The sequence below is a fragment of the Podarcis erhardii genome (assembly GCF_964252035.2).
Source record: "Podarcis erhardii genome assembly, chromosome: 5".
NCBI classification, from domain to species: Eukaryota; Metazoa; Chordata; class Lepidosauria; order Squamata; family Lacertidae; genus Podarcis; species Podarcis erhardii.
Genome location: NC_138509.1, coordinates 90,799,045 through 90,820,862, shown reverse-complemented (window position 1 = coordinate 90,820,862; position 21,818 = coordinate 90,799,045). Strand labels below are relative to the sequence as shown.

General features: G+C 43.1%; 1 protein-coding gene across 2 annotated transcripts in view; it reads right to left on the bottom strand.

The window, feature by feature from the left end:
- Positions 1 to 8,074: 8,074 nt before the first annotated feature.
- USP13 (ubiquitin specific peptidase 13) overlaps positions 8,075 to 21,818 on the bottom strand; it is a 60,361-nt gene continuing 46,617 nt past the window's right edge. For both annotated transcript variants that reach the window (XM_081862363.1, XM_081862364.1), the window contains 5 exons: positions 19,555 to 19,698; positions 18,510 to 18,676; positions 17,032 to 17,194; positions 14,703 to 14,787; positions 8,075 to 14,068 (listed from right to left, as the gene is read on the bottom strand). In XM_081862363.1, coding sequence (XP_081718489.1) covers positions 13,975 to 14,068; positions 14,703 to 14,787; positions 17,032 to 17,194; positions 18,510 to 18,676; positions 19,555 to 19,698 — 653 coding nt within the window. In that variant the 3' untranslated portion in view covers positions 8,075 to 13,974. The remainder of the gene's footprint in view (positions 14,069 to 14,702; positions 14,788 to 17,031; positions 17,195 to 18,509; positions 18,677 to 19,554; positions 19,699 to 21,818) is intronic.

The window sequence follows — 21,818 nt, the reverse complement described above, 5'->3', positions numbered from 1 at the left end:
AGATTTTTAGATGACATTAGACATTTGAATGGAACGTTAAGTGCCAGAGCTAAGGCACATGAAGAACCTTCCATCCAAGATGGATTAGCAGGATGTATCGATAATTCCATTTTCTAAAATAGTGAATATTTGTATTTTTCTTTTTAAAAAATAATAATCACAAACTATGGTACAAAAACAGGGCATTTCATACTTGGGAATGTTACACACAGGGTATCACTTGGACTCCTTGAAGCCTGATCGCTTTGGCTTGTTTATCAGTGCTGGTGACTTGGCTTAGCAGGTAGTTCATTCTCAAACCTCCTTGAAAACATGGATGTGCTGGCACAGCCCAAGCGGAGAATGTTTCCTAAATGTAATGATGTTCTTTTAAATGATCACCCAGAACCATGCCCATAAATGTCAAATGTGGCTGAACGGCATCTCCCATCATCCCTGCTGGCCATGGGCCCATACTTGCCGGGGCTGATGGGAGTTGTAGTTCAGCGACATCTGGTGGACCAACAGTCCCCCACCGCTGCTCTAAATTCAAGGCACCTTAAGAATTGCCTTGCTAGCTCAGACCAAAGGTTTATCTAGGCCGGCAGTGGACAGAATAGTTGAGGATCCACTGGGAGAAGCCTGGCAAATAGATTGGTAAGGGTTTCCAACTCCCAATCGTTTAACAATGGCAAAACAAAATGGTGCACACACCCTCATCCACTGTATCATTGTTGGATGAGGCAAGAAGGGGCAAGGCGGGTTACCTAGGATTGGATTTTAATGTGAAAGAACTGTGAACTCAGTTAACTTATGGTATCTAAAACAAATTTCTGGGTTCAGAATTACTTTAATTAAGAGTGTACATCATTTGTCCCTGGCCCTGGTTAGTCAATCTCAGGATTCTAGTAAATAAGCAATTAAGTGGGTCCTGCGAGCCTAAAGTCTAATAGCCACTGCTTTCGGCATTAAGTGGTATATAAATTAATTCTTCTTTGTCATCGCTGAAGCCAGCACTGCTGTCTCCAACAGCTGATAGCTATATGCTCCAGGCAAATTCATAAATGGGGATATGATAGCTGACAGCCTTCCCCTGGCGCTTGTCCCCGGCTGAAAGATATAGTGCCTCAGGACATGGAGGTTCTGCTCAGCTGTCATTGCTAATCGGTAGGCCTACACACAAGGTCCCAGAAGCAGAGTGCATTTCAAGGGGGGGGAAAGAAACCATTCAGTAGTAATAAGCAAAGATCTTTACACAGACAGCAATAAAACTTAGGATGTAAATGCCCCGATCCATCTTGCCGTTCTTTCTCTGCATGCAGCGATGCTACTACTGGTGAAAATGGCCATTTATTGCGTATCTGGTGAAAATGGCCATTTATTTTTATGGCTTATGAACAAACACCTTTGCTGTTTCATTGCTCACAATGTCCAGATGCAACAGTTCATTAGCAACACTGGAAACTGTTCAGAATAGTTTCTTGCTGTGTAGCCTGTTGGACAGAGCAAATCTGAGTAGAGCTGGGGGCCAAGGAGCACAATCTGGTAGGGATGTCCTCCAGCACCTTTGAAATGGACAACAATTTGGGTCAGACGACACACAAGTGGCATCTACTTTTTAAAAACAAACTGTATAGTCAACCAGAATTGGTGGTGGTGGTTTTCAACAGTACCAAGAGGCGGTTAACCTTCCCTCCCCTCCTTGTGGCTCTGAAGAAAATAGCTCCCTTCACCACCAAGCCAACAGGGTGGGCAGCTCATAACATTGCTGATGGGGGCTTCTGAATGAATAGCAGCCTGGGGTGGGGAAGTGGATTGTTTTTTATTATTCTTCTTTTTACAGGATTATGGTGCAAGCCTAACTCTTGCATTTACACACCACCATGCTGACTAAATCACAATGCAGTTACTGATCAATGTTTTTTAAAGGATGCATGCTACAAAAGAGTGCAATTTTAGCATCATGTGTAGTTCATCCATAGAAGGGATCTACTGTCTGTTGAAGGAAACCTAGACTTTGCTCCTTCCAGTAGTAGCTATAAAGCAACTACTTCTGCTGCCCTGCTGATTTCTGTCCTCTTCTGTGTACCGTGTTTTTTGCTCTATAAGACTCACTTTTTCCCTCCTAAAACGTAAGAGGAAATGTGTGTGCATCTTATGGAGCGAATGCAGGCTGCACAGCTATCCCAGAAGCCAGAACAGCAAGAGGGATTGCTGCTTTCACTGCGCAGCGATCCCTCTTGCTGTTCTGGCTTCTGAGATTCAGAATATTTTTTTTTCTTGTTTTCCTCCTCCAAAAACTAGGTGCGCCTTGTGGTCTGGTGCATCTTATAGAGTGGGGAAATACGGTACTTCACTGTGGTCCCATTAACACCATACCTTTAAAGCACTAGAATACCACAAAGCACGGCTTCTCCCAAAGAATTCTGGGCACTGTAGTTTTTTAAGGGGGCTGAGAGGTTTTTTTAGGAGACCCCCTATTCCTTGCAGAGAGTTACAGTTCTCTCAGAGTTCCCTGTGATTAACTGCTAAACCAATTTGAGAATTGTAGCGCTATGAGGCGAACAGAGGTCTCCTAGCACCTCTCAGCATCCTTTGCAAACTGCATCTCCCATGATTCTTTGGGGGAAAGCCATGACTGTGTAAAGCGGCGTCATAGCGCTTTAAATCCATAGTGTGGATGTGGCCAGTGTCATTTTACTGCTCTGGTCCTGCTCTTGTGGAGGACAGGGTGAAGACAGGTTTCCTCCTCACACACGAACACATTGGAGAACATTGTCCCCTGCCTCCAGCTTTCAGGTTCACTTTTAGTGCAAGCTTTGGAACTCATTGACACTTGACATTATAAGCTGTGTCTCCATGGTAGAGCTACTTGCAGTGGACAATGCAGGATTGCTGCCCAAAGTGACATCCCTGTGCCAACACATCTTCTCCTTTCTTTTAGTCAAATGTATTATGTCGTTTTCCTGCCAGTGATGTGGAGCAACAAGGCAGAGCGAGAGCATGGGCACATCTGACTAAACTTTACGGAAGCAGGAAGATAAAATCAACATGGAAAAAGGGGGAGGCGAGAGAATTGAACACAGGGATACCATTTTTGGCAACAGCCCTGTGTCAAGTGCCACATGTAGATCCACTCTTGCAAATCATAGGGTGGTATTCAGCTAAGGTCACACCATGCCTTTAAAGCACTACAATGCCACTTTAAACAGTCATGGCTTCTCCCAAAGAATTCTGGGAGCTGTATTTTGTTAAGGTTGCTGAGAGTTGTTAGATACCCCTATTCCCCTTCCAGAATTACAATTTCCAGAATCCCTTGTGAAGAGTGATTGATTGTTAAATCACTCTGTGGGCTGTAGCTCTATCAGAGTCTCCTAGCAACTTCCAGCTCTCTTAACAAACTACAGCTCCCAGAATTCTTTGGGGGAAGCCATGACTGTTCAAAAAGGTATCATACTGCTTTAATTGCGTGGTGTGGATATAGCTTTAGTCATGTTCAATAATTTCATTGGGTTTACTCTTGATTAAAACATAGCTGAATACCACCCATAGTATCTGCAGCTTCAAATTTATTCTAGCAGAGCAGTTTTAAAAAGGAGCCTCCCTGTTTCAACAAAGCCTATATATATATATATATATATATATATATATACCCTAAACTTTGGTTTTCTTCTTTCTCATTCAAGACATTGTTTTCATGGCTAGTTGAGAAACTATATCTACATATAAATATTGTTGTTTGAGTTAGTATATATATGCCTCTCTTGATATATATATATATATATATATATATATATATATATATATATTTAAGGGGTTTTTTTCTAATAGCAGTGCAAGTTTGTAAATATATATATATATTTTAAGGAATTACATAGCCTCAGGTAGCAACGTAGTGCATGCGAGCTGTATTTAACACCAACCTAAAAAGCGCACTACTGGTATAACGCATGTCAAAAAGCAACAAATCTTTTAAACGTAAGTTTATGCTGTGCATGACTACATCATTAAGATAGCAAAATCGACACACCAAGCTGCGGTTCACTTCCCTTAGGTAACTGGGTTTGAAAGATACATCAGGTTAGCTATATAGTCTTAAAATGAGGGGACAGTGTTATGTTACTATGGAGTTATAAGAGGCGCATGGATGGCAAGAAACACACCTTGACCCTTTCATTAGCCAGGGAGGTGCCCCCCCCCCCCAGGTAGCCATTGGTGAGCCAGCTCCATACTTCTGTGCTCCTCTGAGGATTTGGACATCTCCCCTCTCCTTTTGCAGGCGGGGTTTGAATCCAAACCCTGCCTGCAAAGGGACACTGCCAGGCAAGGGCTGGCAATCTGTCGATTACCAGTACTTACAAAGGCGCAGGCAGACCCTGCTTTGTCACAACCTTACCGGCCCCATGCCTGAAGTCAGATACAGCATCAGGTACAGGGCAGATGGGCACAGCTTGGCAAAAACAGCCCCACGGGCCAAATGGAGAGGCTTATCAGGGTGGCGAATGGCCAGGTATTGCATGTTTTGCTGCCAGACTTGGGGGAGGGGAATGAGTCCCATTTAGGACTCCTCCACCATAGGCACCAACATGCCTTGGGACCAGCTGTGGTCCATTGCTTGCAGATTTGCTGCTATTCTGCATGGCTCACAAATTGGAGGAGAGAGTAAGATGACAGGGTTTAAAGCACCGAGTCCAAAAGGAGCACTGAGCCAGGAAGAAAGGAGTCAAAAGTGGGATGCAGTCACTGCTAGCAAAGGAGGACATGTCATTAACCACCACAGGAATCAAGGGGCCTGCAGAAGATATGGGGTTGTTACGATGGGGATATTGGGGCACAGTTACCTGAGGATATATATTCTTTCCATGCTGGGGCAGAAAGCAGTAGCTGAGGTGGAGATACCAAACTACTAGCGACAGGCTAGCACAGAAAAACACAGACCCTTGGCTACAGCCTAATTCTCTGCAAAGGTCTTGCACTCTTTGCTTGCCTCCTTTTACAGCTTTTTCCCCTCGGCTCAAAACATGGTCACTGTTCTTGCCGAACATGTCAGTGGAACAGCAGCTGCACTTCCAAATGTAGAAAAACATACCATACTATTCTATTGCACAGACCGCATAGAGTTCCCATGTGAGTCATGCCACGTAGTGGGACTGAGGGAACACTAATCCACTCGTGTGCTTTAAGACTACCTCTGAGTAGAGGCAGAGGAAGGAGCAGGGCCTCTAGGTCAGAGGATCTCCCAGAATGCAGCAGAGCATCAGGATTCCCACATCCATCAAGTCAGCAAGTCAACAAGAACAGGAGAGCAAGGTTGGCTTGCCCACCATAAACTGTCATAGTTTTCTTAAGTGGGCTGTAAGGTAAAGGTAAAGGAACCCCTGACCATTAGGTCCAGTCGTGGCCGACTCTGGGGTTGCGGCACTCATCTCGCTTTATTGGCTGAGGGAGCCGGCGTACAGCTTCCGGGTCATGTGGCCAGCATGACTAAGCCGCTTCTGGCGAACCAGAGCAGCGCACGGAATCACCGTTTACCTTTCTGCCAGAGTGGTACCTATTTATTTACTTGCACTTTGATGTGCTTTCGAACTGCTAGGTTGGCAGGAGCAGGGACCGAACAACGGGAGCTCACCCCGTCGCAGGGATTTGAACCGCCGACCTTCTGATCGGCAAGTCCAGGGTTTGCAATTTTTAACATAGTAATAAAGCCTTTATTCTCACTGGCTATTTTTGAGGGGTGTGAGAGAGAGGGAACCATGACAGTTAACACAGCTCGAGATGGTGGTGTAGACATGTCTGCCATCTTGGGAGCCCATACATCTACAACAGTCATTTTGACACATATAAGGGTTTGAAGGTACTGCTGGGGAATCGGGTGGATTCCCCACTCTCCTAGCAGGGGTTTGGTCAATATTCTCATCCACCATCATCCATCTTGGGTCTGAGGGTGTTAGGGCAAGGATGTTGAACGATATCTCTTCAGAGGGAATCCGAGCCCTCATCTCAACAGGGATGTGCTGGAAGGATTGTTATCCCATCAGAAGATCCAGAGAGAAAGTGACTTCAGGGAACCAATTGAACGCGGGCCTAATGCAGCTCAGGATGCTTTCAAATCTGGGCTTCCCCACCTGGCAATTAAGACGTACAAAGCAAGCTCCTATTTGTGCAAATGGGGTCGCTTTTCTTAGGCCAAATTGCAACACACGGATGGGATTCCTAGGGGCAGCAGCTGGGGAAGGAAGGGTTAACCGCGCCCTCCCTCTCCCTGCTCCCCACCCCCACCCAGAACCACATCCCTGGGCTGCCATTAAGGCTTAGAAGAAAAGATTTGTCTGCTCGGTGTATGTATATCTGTTAAAGAGGTGGGTGAATGACTGCCAAAGACATTGAAACTAGAATTTCTTTGTGTGTGCATGCTGCAGAGGTGAGAACTGAGGTCACCGTGTTCTTCCTATTCATACTCTCCTTCCAGCCTTTCTCTGCCATAGGAGAAAAACACATACTAAAGGCCAGCTCTTAGCTCTGCTGACACAAATCCATGGCTCGGTTGTATTTGGAAGACCTTGGCCTTACGATGCTTCCTCTTCCTCCATTTGCATAATTTCCTCTCTGTGCATCATGAGTGGGCTGAAGATCGCATTTTACGTTCGCAGCTTTTAAAAAAATATCTGTACTATTTATCAACTGTAAATTTAGGGGAAATGTTTATAAATATATATTTTTTATATATCAGGTGTAAGGTTAAATAGATGCAACTAAGAGCATATATAGTTTTGAACAGAATCTTGTGCTGCCTCTGCTATACAAATTTTCAGTATCCTGAAACAAGTCTGGGTCTTTTTTTATTATTTTAAAGCTCAAGTACAGTCAATAATAGCTTACAAGTCTGCAGCTCATTTGCATCTTGGTGGGTAATTTATTTCGTGGAGGCATCAATCCTGCAAAGATTTACCAAAAAAAAATTATTTTTTTGAGGGGTCATTTACCAAAGGATCTTATTTCTCATGCAAACCTATATCCTAAAAGCAAACCCATTTTCTAAGTCTGGATCCTTATGTGACCAAAATGGTATCATGAAGGAGGTGGTAGCAAAAGGCTTGAAGAAACCCCAAATTTGTGGAGGTTTATAAATACTTTAGAAGTGGGGGCATGGAAACAGACTATAGAGAAAGGACCTGGGGCCTTCTACTTGTGGATTCTCCATACAATGATGGCAGGTCAAGAGCTTTTGCTGAAAACATCTGTGTTCCAAATTATAAGAAGTTTAAAGTATGGTCAGAATATAATACTGACTTTCGCAAACTCTATTAGGTTCAAAATTCCTGGAGATAAAGGCAAACACGAGCACGTCTTTGCAGGATGCGGAGCCTTAAAATATGAAAGATGCCACTGGAAACCAAATAAATGGTTGAATGTTTACATTCACTTCCAAGAGAAACCCAGTCTGAGGAAAACATCTATGTGGTTTAAGGTTAGCCTGCAAATAAGAAAAAAACAAAACATTTCTGCCTCTAAATACTTAGTGCATTATTAGCCACATATAATAGTTAAAGAAACAACAGTTCTATAGTTTAATGAAGCTTCAAAGTGACGTTTCCGTGCTCTGCTCTTTAATGTAACCTATGCTTTTAACTTGGAACTGTATGGATATTTAGTGTGTTTTATTTATAAGGCTGATAAGATAAAAAATTTGCAGAGCACCACAGTAAATGTATTTTTGTACGGTAATGGAAGCATGCCTTCCTTTGATTCTTTTTCCACTTATTAAATTGTATTTATTTTCCTGTATTTATAAAATCGTGCAATTTTTAAATATGTTCTAAAATAAACTTTGTCTGTGGCTTCAAGTTATTTGTTGCCTGGAGATTTAGAAGGATTTATTTCTGCCAGGGTGAAAGCTATTTCCTCCTCCATACATAAAGTTGTCTTGTTGTGTTAAGAACCAGAGTAGAGTTACGCTTTTGTTCATCCAGTCCTCAAATGCATCCAGGATTTGATGGAAGACGCAAGCAACCCTGTCAAATCATTTGGAAATAGTGAGCACACAAAAAAGTGTGTTTCTGTGTGGAAGAGACAACATAAACCAAGACATGCAAAATTGTTTTTTGTTGTTGTTTTTTAATTTAAAACAGTTGCAACCATTTCATTCACATCCCTTCTTGTGGCAGACAGATTCTCTTCAAACGATGATTAGCATTTCACGCCGACAATTCGGAACAGTGCAAAACTCATCCAAATTGCAAACATTTCTAGGATACAGTAGTTAACCTCAAATAGTGGGGCAGGACTCGTACAGTAATCTGATCCAATGTGAGAAGCAGTAAAGGGAAGGAGTGTGTAAGAGATTAAAATTAAAAGGCACAGCCAGTTCCACCATAAATTTGCATAGTCGTTCAATGCCTCAGAAATCAGGAGGGTGGGACCTAGCAAAACTGCCACAAGGATGGAAAACAAAGGATATAAACTGGAGATACATTTTAAGATACAGTTTGCCTTACCGATCTGCAACACAATGGCAGATTCAGATACTTTTAAATACGCCACATTCATAGTTACAACTGCGATGATTGATGAATGTGCCGCGGCACTTATGGGCCAAACACCACACTCACAGGTGTTGCTGCCATGAAGTGGTGCCTGCAATAGCACTCATCCAGCACCAGATGCAACTTTATCCATGGGGTCACTTGGGCCCCATACACATAACAGTAAGCCATAGTTACAAACAAACCGTGGTTTACTGTGAACCAACAGCAAGCTGTTACACGCTGCTCAAATACTGCCTGCCCTGCTTCTCCCTTTGCAAAGAGACCAGTGTTGGCTTAGCATTATTTGCAAACCAGCCCAGTGTTGATGGCTTGATTTCCTCCATATAAACCTCAACAGGGTGGCAAGAACAAACCTTGGTTTCCTCCCATGACTGGAAAGAGAAAAAACTACAAGTAGTGGTTCACATGTCACGCTAAACCAGCACTGTAATTTGTGGGACGGACACAATCTGAGCAGCATTTACCAGCATGGAATTTTAACGCAGCTGACATCAGGCACTCGGGGCACGAACACTAATCTTGTCAGTGCATTGAATGCGGAAAAGTTACCATGAAGCAAGTTATCCATGGAATATTTTTTAAAGGAGAGTGCAACAGGAATGAAAGGTTCCGCTCGCAGGATTGCCCTCCAGAAAAGATAACTCATGGAGATGTAATTTTCATACATGTGTGCACTTGGTGGATCATTTCAACAAACTGGCTCTTATTTGCCAGCAAACAGGATGATGCTAATCAAGGAGACATTTAACCCCATTAACAATAGCCAATTCCAGTGTAACATTTTGTACACAGGTCTCATTTATTAGCACCATACTGTTTGTTGGCAAGGAAGAGCAAATCTCCTAGATTGCATATGATTAACATTGACAAGGAACAAATTGGAAGGAAGAGACCAGCTCCCATGTCCAATAAAGATTAAGTTTTGATTCTTTCTCACTTGGGTGTTGCCAAGTTGGTGTTCAAAATGTGGACATCAGCCATCAGCTTGACCATGGTGAAAACAAATGGAAAATAATACTTTGGGGTTTCTTCCTCAGTTTACAAATCTACAACAAAAGTCAACCAAATTCTAATCCAAGTAAATTATCATCCTCTTTCTCTTAAAAGACAACAACTAACTTTGCAGAAGAATTTGAAATGTGAAGCAGTCTTTTTATCAAAGTTAATAGAAAGTGGAAGCAAAGAGCTCCTTATTCCTATTGTATGGCTCCGTACAGAATCCAATGGGGCTTTTTCATACACAAAGGGTCTTCTTGTGCTTCTCCCATTCATTTCAATGCCGCTCTTGCAGGGAAACATCCCAGCAGATTGCACCTTTTTGGGGAGGGGATTAAGTCAATGATGCGATGGAGTAGTGAAAAAAATGCTGTGCTTGCCAACTACACACAGGAGGAAGAGCTGCTAGGGACCCCATTTAGCAGAGAAGACAACTAAGGTGACATCCAAACCATATATTTAAGGCCCCCCATTTATACCACTTTAACAGTCACAGCTTCTTCCTGTAGTTTGTTAAGGGTGCTGAGAGTTGTTTGGAGTCCCTTCGCAGAGACACAGTTGCCAATACCCGACAGTTTCCAGCTTTCTTTGGGTGGGGTGTCATGAATGTTAAAGTGGTACAAAAGAGTCCTTCAAATGTATAGCATGGGTGTTGACCCAGAACAGATCCCACAGCCAAATTCTCTAAATTTCCCAGAGGGTGAAAAAAGCCCCATTGTTTATATTTAGCTGGGAGTCTTTAGGCTTTAATCCCAGATTTAAGGGCAGTGCCCTCAGCTGTCTGTTACTAATAACCATGTACTTGCCATGCTGAACGAACTGCCCTTTCATCCTAGCTCAAATGCCAATGGACTGAGGAGGAGGTGCTTTTAAAAGCAAAGTCTTGCCCTCATCCTCCAGAGTCATGCGTGTACCTATTTCATTGATGGCACTCCCCACTTGAGTATTAACACAGCAATAAACTAAATTGGGTTGGCCCACAACCTTTATGTGCACAGCCCCAGATGTAAAATGAAGGAACCATCCACCAAAATCCTCTCTCTGCAAGCTCTGTTAAATGAATTTAAGATGTGAACCGCCCTGTGATCTTCGAATGAAGGGTAGTACACAAATTTAATAATTATAATCTATGCTTTTGATCCCATTTCATTTCAACAGGGCTCATGAGGAAGACCTGGTAGGTTGCATCCAGAGTTTATCTGCATCCAAGATTCAAATTCCACCAAGATATACAAGCCTATTTACTGACCCCAAACATAGCCTGTGTGAGGGAGAAGTTGAGGACTTGGAAGAAAATGCAACTCCCCCCTCAAACCCCACCCCCATATCTCAACTACCATTGAATGCTGTTCTGTCACGTTTTTCTACCCTGCTATTTTAAATTGTCTCGTGCACATGCACACAAATATGTGTGGAGCTTTGTGCTAAAGAACATTCCACAAGGAGAAGCAGGGAGCAAATGTCTGATAGTAAAGAGCCAGATAATACCTTAAGCACCAATGCCTGAGCTTCTCGGCCAGGGGTCAGCAAACTTTTTCAGCAGGGGGCCTGTCCACTGTCCCTCAGACATTGTGGGGGGCCGGATTATATTTTGAAGGGGGGGGATGAATGAATTCCTATGCCCCACAAATAACCCAGAGGTGCATTTTAAATAAAAGGACACATTCTACTCATGTAAAAACACACTGATTCCCGGGCCGCATTGAGAAGGTGATTGGGCCGCATCCAGCCCCTGGGCCTTAGTTTCCCTACCCATGTTCTCAGCTGTTGTTCTTTGGGTTTGGATACTGTGCTTTGCATGCATTCATCTCTCACTCGCATATATAAATATTCACAGAGAGAGAAAGAGCTATTTTAGATCAGAGTCTCTATACAGGCAGATAGCTTAACAAGTTTGCTTCTGGGAAATCTGACTGGCTCCCAGATTCAAGAAGGAACACACTGAGAGTTCACATTATTTACACTTAGATACAGGATGCTGGCATAGCAGATCTCGCCTGCTTTGAACTAGCCCTTATACGTCCACAAGGTGGAGGAAAGACCACTTTGCTGAATTTTCGCAGGAACAGGAGACCTTGTTTAAATACGCACAACGTGACAAATCCAGACTCTGCAGAAATCATCAGCATTAGACAAATATTCCCCCAGTGACACATTCTAAGGTAGCAGCAGATCAGCCGGCAAATTTTGTGGTACATTCATAGTGACTTGAGAAGCTGTAATTGAAGGTAGCCTGGGACTAGGTTGCGAGACAGATCAGCATTCTAACATGCCTGTAGCAGTGCTGTAAATAAAGCAAAGTGGTGATGGTAGAATAGGCTCCAAGATATAGGCTTTGGATTCACCACTCGCAGTGTTGCTGGGCTCGAAAGCCTCTTTCTGCCTTTTGTGGCTGTTGCTTTGTAGAATCTAACCTGAGATACAAGGTCTTAAGCTGCATCACTAGTGCCTCAAATGATGCTGGCTCCAAGCATAAATAGCCACAACACCAATCTTTCCATAAAGAAACTCTGTGTGTGTGCATGTATACACACACACACACGTGCGCGCGCACACGCACACACACACACACTGTAATGTCTCCTGAACTTCTGCGCAAGTAGTATGTCATTTACTGAAGATTTATACTTGGTACAGGTTTGTCTGCTGTTTTCTATGGTAACAGCTGCATTTGCTTGACCCAAATCAGTAGGCACCACTTTATTTGCCATCGCAAATTCCCTAACAATCCAGTAGTTCAACAAAGGCAAAAAAGTAATAAAAAAAGAACTTACCAGGCCCATGAGTTCACACAATGAATTGAAACAAACAAACAAAAATACACACACCCCTTTTACACTTTCAAACCCATCAAATAGTACAGTGAAAATAGTGTGAAACTGAAAAGAAGACATTGGAGGCAGTGGGGAGTTTTTTTAGAAAGGGATACTTGGCTCCTTTGCAAACTGCTGACAAGTCAATATGATGGTTTTAAAATGGGGGGGGGGGAGGGAATCAATCCATCAGCAGGCTAATTCATGGGAAGAAATTTTAAATAATTAAACAAGCTATGCCAGAAGAACAGGGCTGTCTGCATATTTGCTAGACACGGTTCCTCTAGGGAGCATCATTGCCAGGGAAGGTTATATATTTTAGCTTCTCCATAAAGGGTCCCTATCTTTAAAATATTTTGTGGGAAGTACTAGAGCGGCATAAAAGTGGAAGGAAAATCAAAGCAGACTGACTTCGGGTCCAGTACATTTTACGACCCTGATGAGGTCTTCTTCTGTGGTAAAGGATTCCCAACCGATCCACAAACATTTGCATGTCCTCACCATGTGACTCTCCCCCATCCTGTCGTCCTACCAACTCTAGTTCCTTCGGTTGCCGGGGCAGGGGAAGAAGGTGGGGCAAGAGCTAGTCACAAGGTGAGCCCTTGTAAACGTTACGAAGCAGGATGGGAATACTTGTCATAGGGACCCATGGAGTGGATTCCTTCTACAATATATGCAAAAGCATGAATAACCAAGGAGGAAGAACAGCCAAGTTGCAGTTTGCTGATCCACAGCCCTACATGAACCCTGAGGACTACACAGAGCTTTTGCATGTGTGAGCATTTATCTCACAATGGGAGAAGCAGACACACGCACAGACACCAATGTGCATACCGACCCACTGAAATGGGTGAAATGGGCACTTTCTTATAAAGCGAGTTCTCAAACCATCAGCAATTGCTAGGTCAAGGCATAGAAATGGAAGGTATGTTTTGAAGCCACCCAAAGCACCTTTTTTAAAATAAAAATGAACACCCAGATTTTTTTTGTTTGTTTGGCCAAACTGCAAGCTCCCTTGGCGCAGTTATGAACCTTGATTTCACACGCTGACATCTGCAACATATTCTGGGCCGTTACAGCCAGGGATAACACAGTGCTATTCAAAAAAGGAAAAGGAAAAAAGGAAATCTAACCATGGAGATACAAGCGGGATCACAACTAAGCCACTTTTTCAGGCTGGCAAACAGATCTTCCACCAAACATTCCCTTCAGGGTGGTGGTAAACTCTCCAGTCAAAGGCAGTGGCTTGGCTACCATCACTGATTCCGTAACAGTTGTTGAGGGTCGAAACTGACTTGCGAGGTAAGAAGGTGGGTGTTTCAGAGTTTGAGAGCAGTCTTGTGTTCTCCAGTTGCTTGTTGCAATCTCGGCTAGTGATCAGAACAGCCTTGAGGTCGCCACAAAGTGGATACATATTTTTTTTCAAAATCCTAGAACGCGCTGTGACCCAACAGAAATTCCTCCACTACAGTGTTAAGAAGGCATCAAATGACTGATCCTGATTTTAAGCTATAAATAGTACCCAAATGTTTTCCTTTTTGCTCCTTTTGGCAGTCCAAAGGCTTTGCTTGTTTGAAACGACTTTTTGGCAGAATAAAAAGGCTTATGGCTTCTTAAGGCCAAGGGGCGTTTACTAAGGCCTAACTCGGTATCCTGCGGTAAAAGTAAATATACCCCAACTCCCTGGGTGGTCGCTCAGAGGCACAGACTTTGAGGTCATTGTAGATCACCCACCTGAAACAAAGAGATGGGAGAAAAAAGAAAAAGGCAATGAGTGTATTGAGAAATCAGGCTTAATGCCCAATCCTGGGGGACTCCACGTAGGTCAGAATCCTACCCTTACCCAGCATCCTTTTGTCTGGATTATTAGCCTTGAGAGTTCTCAGACAGCAAAGGAATTTACTGCCCAATCTGGATACCTCTTGGTCTTTTTAATATCATTTGCTGAAAATCTTAGGATTCTTTTTCTGCTGTAAACTGGGGGTTGCAGACTGCGTCCAGGGATCTGCTGGCACATGCTGTATTTCATGGGCAGGATTAAAGCCACGTTCAGATTGGAGTTCATGACAGAAGCAATAAGCATGGGCCCAACATCAATGCAGGTGAATCTTGCCAGAAAGGACAGAATGTGAGGGGGAATAGTAGAGTTTAGGAGACAAGAGCATGATTGGATTGAGGCAGGTGGAAAGGAGGAGAAAGAGATCAGATAGATCCAGCAATGCTAACTTGGAAGCCTGCCCTAGTCCTTTCAGTGGAATTTGCTTCCACAACAAAGTGGTTAAGACCAAAGTGCCAAGCTCACTTTGAGCTTTGTTCAATCCTGGGAGTTTTACTAATTTTCTATTATCTAACAGTTCCACCTACTCACCTTCCCTCCTTTTTGAGGTGACAAACATAATGGCCACTCATTGTAGATGTTCCCATGTGACTGATGAACCCAAAAAGTTCATATCCTGTGCAAGGAAAATACCAAATATGAGAAGCAGGGATGTGAAGAGATGTCCTTAGTAAGCCAAGTCCAGCAGTCGCACGTTGCAACCATCATGTTAGTTATCCATTCGTTTCACTCATCATATTTTGAACCTTCCCCTCCATCAGGGGATTCAGGGGGACATACTATGCTTGTCTGTTTCCCCCCCACCGAAGAAATCCATTTTTAAATGAAACAGACATCTAGAAAATAGCACGGAACATGCATGTAGATAGTCTCTCATGTTCTTCTCGTAATGTAAACACACACCCGGAAGTAAAAACCGGGCATGGTCTCTCTGCCCCCTCTACACCCCATGCTTCTGCAGAGAAACATACTGAAATGTAATGGAGCTGGCGTAGCAACTGTTATATGAGATTATCTACCATGTGTTTTGATACTTTGTCATGCTCAAAGAGGAGCCATATCACAATCTCAGCCACACTTAACCTTCCCTGTATTATAGGTGTCTTCTGGGATTAATGGTATTTTGAATTAATGAGAAATTGTTCAAATGTTTGATATTATATTTTATTGCCTTTTTTAAAAATATATTTTAAACTGATAGAACCTGCAACATTGGTTGTTATCACCACTCCAACCAAATGATTATAACCATGCCCCAAAATACACTTTCATATCCCGATTATTCTCATGGCCCCACAAAAACCTTGTGAGAAAAAGAGCCAAGCACTATTTGCTACTTCCAGGCTTTCTAAGGTGACTGTGGTCTACTTCTTTCTGCTCAGTACTCTTCAGCTGCTGTCCAACAGCTCCATCCTGTGGCTGGTTTTAGATTCCCGCCCCCTCTGCAAGGATCACTGTGACCATCAAGGTAAAAAACGAAGCAGATTATCTTTTGTTACAGGCAGATATAAAAAAGAGGAGAAAACGTGAGTCTAAATGTGTCCAAGCAGCACAAAGAAATGTCTGCTCCCTCTGGGCATCTGTATCAAAAGCTGCTTCAAATCAATAGTCCACACAGCTTGCACTATCTAGTCTAACTAGGGCTATGGGATCCTAAAACAAAGGCAGCCTTGCCACCAGAGTCATTTTAATGAGAGTTGCCCGGGGCTAAACCTGAGGACTGCTGCACACCAAAGAGTTGTTTCGCACATTACACAGTAACAAGCCCAGGTTTGCCATCAAACATACATTCAACAGGGGGCCTGCAGTGAATCCTGGCTCCTTAATGAGCGCATCGTTACAACGAATATTGTACATTTGCAGGTGTGCTTATGAAAATGTTTCTTCCCATTCCCTTTTTGCATCAGGAAGAGGTCTGTAGAAATCAAAAGCCAACTTGCTGATTTAGGGTTTTTAGTTTGCCATAATTAGAATTCTTAAAACAAAACAAATTCCTTCCAGTAGCACCTTAAAGACCAACTAAGTCAGTTCTTGGTATGAGCTTTCGTGTGCATGCACACTTCTTCAGATACACTGAAACAGAAGTTTCCAGACCCTTCTATATAGTGAGAAGGTGGGGAGGGGTATTACTCAGAAGGGTGGTGGGAATGGGTGATTGGCAGATAGCTGTGATGAGCCTGTTGACGACTCTTAACGACTGCAATAGGTCTTACAGGAAAAAGCAAGGGGTGAAAAGGTGAAAAATGGCTTTGTCATGTATAATGAGATAAGAATCCAAGGTCTTTGTTCAGACCAGGTTTCTCCATGGTTTTAAGTTTGGTGATAAGTGTGCATGCACACGAAAGCTCATACCAAGAACTGACTTAGTTGGTCTTTAAGGTGCTACTGGAAGGAATTTGTTTTGTTTTGACTATGGCAGACCAACACGGCTACCTATCTGTAACTAGAATTCTTAAAAAAGACTAAATATGACTTGTCTGCATCTTTTTGGTCTTACTCAGGCAGCACAAAATAACCCCATTTGTTGAATAAAATAGACAAATGAACCTATCCTTCCTTGCTGACTTTTACAAGGTTGGACAAAACTTAGCTGTTCTGACAGGCATTTCAGGGTATCTTGAGAGGGTTTGGGATACTGCTACTGTTGATCTTTAGCCATTTAGTTCCGTGTTGGCAGTTTCAGTGAATTGATTTTGGTATTTGTCATTTTAAGACTGACTGATAATTGTGCATTTTGTACATGGTTGTATATCACCATTTCCGTTGATAGCGGAGAAGCGATTCATTATTGTAGCAAATACATTTGGGGAAAGGGAATAAGATATGAACAACCAAAGCAAAGTGTCTATGGGAAACTTACGCCCAGAGCCGTCTTTGATCCTGGGTCCTTCTGGATCAGATTCTGCAAGGATGTTGGCATTCACATGGTTCTCTAGGTCCATGGTTTCAGAAGTTGTTTCGTTCTCCTCCTCTGGCTCTGGGTGACTGAAGATCCAGTCTAATGCATGCTCCAGGTTATTATTCTGCCAACCAATAGGAAGATAAAATAGCCAACAGCCATCAGCATCTGTACAACTATTGTGGTTTGGGTGCCTTTTCCCAAAAGTAAAAAACCTGTTGCTGCTTTGTTCCCTTTGTATGGGAAACACAAACAAAAGGTGAAGGGACAAAACCTGCTGCAAATGGAAATATTCCCGCTGCAGCAGAGAGGCTTCTTCTTAACGTGTCTGAAGCTCACTGAGTTGATTTAAGCACCATGGACAGTGACAGCCTCAACAGAGTCTCCTTCAGTTCAGCAGAGCAGCTGTACTAGGCTGTGCAATGTGGTTGCCATAATCCCGTATTTGCTCCTATGTCATATTTAACTTCCACCCACATAGTCTGGACAGATTGTGTTGGTCTGGTACCAAACTAAGGATACCCTCCCCTAGCTGGACAAGTAATCCTCTATCTTAACCACCGGGAAGAGCATGTGTTACAAATATTATGATGCCAGGGGAGGGCAACAAGTGAATGAAGCCCTCAGGCTGCTGCTGCAGCAGTAATAAAAAATGCAAGCTAACTTAATTCAGCATCAGCTTTTGCAAGCTACAGCCTACTTTATCCATGTCATTCATCTAATTATGTCAGCTCATGCCCATCAATCTCAGGCCCAAATAACTTTGTCCTTATGATTCCATAAGCCTCTTATTCAGTTCACTGTTACACAAACTGCACATTTCTGAATTTTCCACTCCAGCTCTTTCCCGTCCTCACCAGGTGAGAATGCCTTTCTCCATCAACCTGCTGGCTAGTGTACTAACTTTTAGCATCAGTTCCAGGGAACCCGGAGACTGGGGCTCCTCAGTGAGGAGTCGCCACAAGATGAGCATCTCTGAAAGACAGGCAAGCATCCGTTGCAACAAAGAATGACAGGGTACCAGGTTGAGGAAGGCTGTGCTATTGAAACAATAAATAGGCACCTCAAACAGAGAAGTTCTGAGTATTGGTCAAAGAGTTGCATTCTCTTTAAAAGCCTCAAGCCTGTCTTCCTAAAGCTGCTTCCCAACCCTCAATAAGCTATTGGCAAAGAAGATTTTGCAGCCAAGATTTTCCCCTGACCAGTACCTATGAACAGGATGCTGCCTAAACTTAATTCCCCAAGGGAAAAGGAGTGCAAGGTCTTCCTTTGTCAAATGTCCTGCTGCCACTGCTAATGGCAGCAAAAGGGCCTGTTCTGCTTTGGATAATGACATTAATTTACCATACCAGCTTTTGAAAGTCATATTTGATGAGGAAGTGGAGGACGTTTGCATCTGTGATAAAAAGAGACCCCCAATAATTTGCCAGACGACTCACTGTTGCCCGTAGTGCATGGAAAGCTATATTCCGCTGAAAGCCCATGGAGGTAATGATGGCAACCATTTCTTCTGGGGGCTGGTTATCCAGCCCAACAACTGCTGCTCCACCTGCCCCAGGAAAAGTGGCTCCTCCGTAACCAGGGATTGCTAAGGGCTCTGCAAAATCTGGAACGTAAGCGGCAAATATTTAAATCTATGCAAACAAACTGAGTGCCTATTCCTAAACCAGGAGAAGCTGAGTCACTGGGACAGCAACAACAAGAGAGGGTTGTTCCTTTTATGCCTTGCTTGTGGGCTCCATGGGGGGAAGCAGAAACTTTGAACTAGGTGGATGTTTGGGTCTGATCAAACAGGTCTCCACTTATGTTCATACAGATGTATTTGCAAGGCAGGAAACAGATGACTAGATACCCGCAAAGTCCATCCCACACCCATGATTCTGCAACAATAAGCTAATCCAGGATGGAACAGTGAAGGAGCTGGTGAAGTTGTGGATTGCTTCCAATTAAAAGGAATACAAAACAACAAACCCCTGTGTTGCAAACTTAACACAACAAACAATACAAGCAACACGGAGACCAGTATACTAGGTAGCACTGCAATTCTGTGTGAAGTTTATATAGTTTTCATGTACACAGGTCATTGTTTCATATTTGAATTCTTCTGTAGTTGTGCTGAAGAAGATTCCAGCGAAACAGTCAGATTATCCGGGATCACTGTCCTCCGTTGTTATTCACTTACTACTTTGGCACAATCAACGCCTAAAAAAGTTTTACCGCTTAGCCCACAGGATAGCACCTATTACTTTGTTTCAACTATAGACTTATACTTCTACAGACTTTCAAAGATTGACAGATGTGTGTTCATTTGATTTCAAATATATTAGAGAATTTACAAGTGTACACATTTTGTTTTGGTTGTACTAAATCATGTATATCATGCAGTGCTATCCAATTAAAAGGAAGCACAGAGAGCACCAAACTGTCCTAGCAGGCATGGCGATGTCTATTGCAGACATATGCACACCCAATCAGATTACAGACCTGGTTCTTCCATGTGGGCAATGATCCAGTTGAAAGCCACCTCAGCACCCATGTTGCCTGTATAGTAGACAGCTTTACGGCATGCTTCCAGTGGAAAACCCATCTCAGCTAGCTGCATCACTGAGGATTCATCAATATCTGGAGCTGAAAGAGAGAGAGAGAGGACATTCCCAATGTGAGAAGCTGTCAAACAAAACAAAAGCAAAGCAAAATACCATCCTACCCCATCAATGGACAGGGCTTTGTGTTTCAATTGTGGCACAAAATGTGCAGTTTTCATAGAACTGAGAACCTGCAATTTGCTGCCCATTTCAAAACCTTTCTGTCCCTCATAATTGTAATAAAAAGGTTGAGGCAGCATCTGTTGGAAACTCCAACTATCCAGTAAAAAGAGAAAGACGGTTAACTTTACAGCTCTGTATCCCTTCCCATCGCTGCCATCATCCTTACTCTCACCTCTAATATTAATCACTCATCTGGGCAACTTTCTACAATGATCTTGCATTTACACAGGCTCAGTTTCGCTCTAAAGAATAACACAGCATAAATCACTCAGAGAAATATGGACACGCACTACTGAGATGGAAGCACATAAATGGTTATGAGAGCCTACAAAGATCAGTTGAGGCATTTGCTATTCCCTATGCTGAGAGGGATAGCAACGCTAGCTTCCCAGGTTATTCTGTACCACAGCTACTCCAAATTTTAAGGTTTACTCACATACATTACTGGAGCCTCAGCAACAGATTTGCAACTAAGGTTTGGCAAAAGGGTAAGCTGAAGGCAATAGCTTCAGTCAATTTAAGCTCAGACAGGATTGCCAATGTTATGGTTCATCGTCCACAGGAATCCGCAATTCCATTGTGGGGTGTATGTGTGTAAGGTAGAATGCAAAGTGAGGGCAACTTTCAATAGTCTTGGAATCATAATCTATTGCACAGCTGGAAGCAGACATTTCTTAGGACACTCTGGCCCTTAGCACTAAAAGCCAGCCACTTGAGCAAATTGGCATAGGGAATACAGAATGAAGACCATACTATTAGCTTCAAGTGAGCCATTAACTGTCAAGCCCCAATATTCCAGGTGCAACAGCAATGCTCTGTCTACTAGACAGCTAAGGCTGGAAGTCTTCAATGTAATGCAGAGCGGGGGACCTCTAGTCCAGAGAACCTTCCCATCTCACCTGTGGGCCTCTCCCCCATTGACCCTGCCCACTTCCTCAGTCCCACAATGCTTTTCACAACCCATCAGTGTTAGGTTTAATGTTTTATATTTCTACTTGCTGGGTTATGTTGGCATTGGGCACCCTGGTTGTGGTGTGCCCCTCCCCAGAGAGGCTCACCTTGAATGTTCCTTGTGGTTATTTTCACACAATGTAAAGTTTTTTTAAAAAATTCTCAGGACTTTAAAAAAACCCTGCAATATTTATGTTTTGAATCACTGCTTGAATAATGTTATTGGGCAGCCTATATAAAATACCAAAAATCAACCAAAAAAAATTTAACAATCAATTATGCAATTCTCCCACCACCATATTCAGGCACATTCCAAGGTGATTTGATTCAATTCAATGGGGATTTGCTAAAAAGCTAAATCTGCCCCTCTTTATTCCCATCTGACAAACTGGGCCCTGGGGTCAGAAGATGTTCGTTTGCAGAAAAAGAAAATATGTCTCTCAATGGCCAAATGGAATCTCCAGTACCCTCTGAATACTAGGAAGCCAAAACAAACAACGAGGGAGAGCTGTTGTCATCATGCCCTATTTGTAGGCTTTCCAGAAGTATTTGGCTGGCTACTGTTGGAAGCAAAAGACTGTTTCATGGGTTTGATCCAACAAGGCTATTCCAATGGCAATACATAAATCTGATGCTCCGTCCAATGTGGGAGCAAAGAATTATGCCAAAGAAAATTAGCATTCCCAAGCCTTGAACCAATTGTGAGGGAGTAAAGATAAAGACGATTCCAACACAGGAGAGCAGTCTCTGATGTTTCCCTGGTACCGTATTTTTTGCTCTATAAGACTCACTTTTTCCCTCCTAAAAAGTAAGGGGGAATGTGTGTGCGTCTTATGGAGCGAATGCAGGCTGCGCAGCTATCCCAGAAGCCAGAACAGCAAGAGGGATCGCTGCTTTTGCCGCACAGCGATCCCTCTTGCTGTTCTGGCTTCTGAGATTCAGAATTTTTTTTTTCTTGTTTTCCTCCTCCCAAAACTAGGTGCGTCTTATGGTCTGGTGCGCCTTATAGAGCGAAAAATACGGTACTTT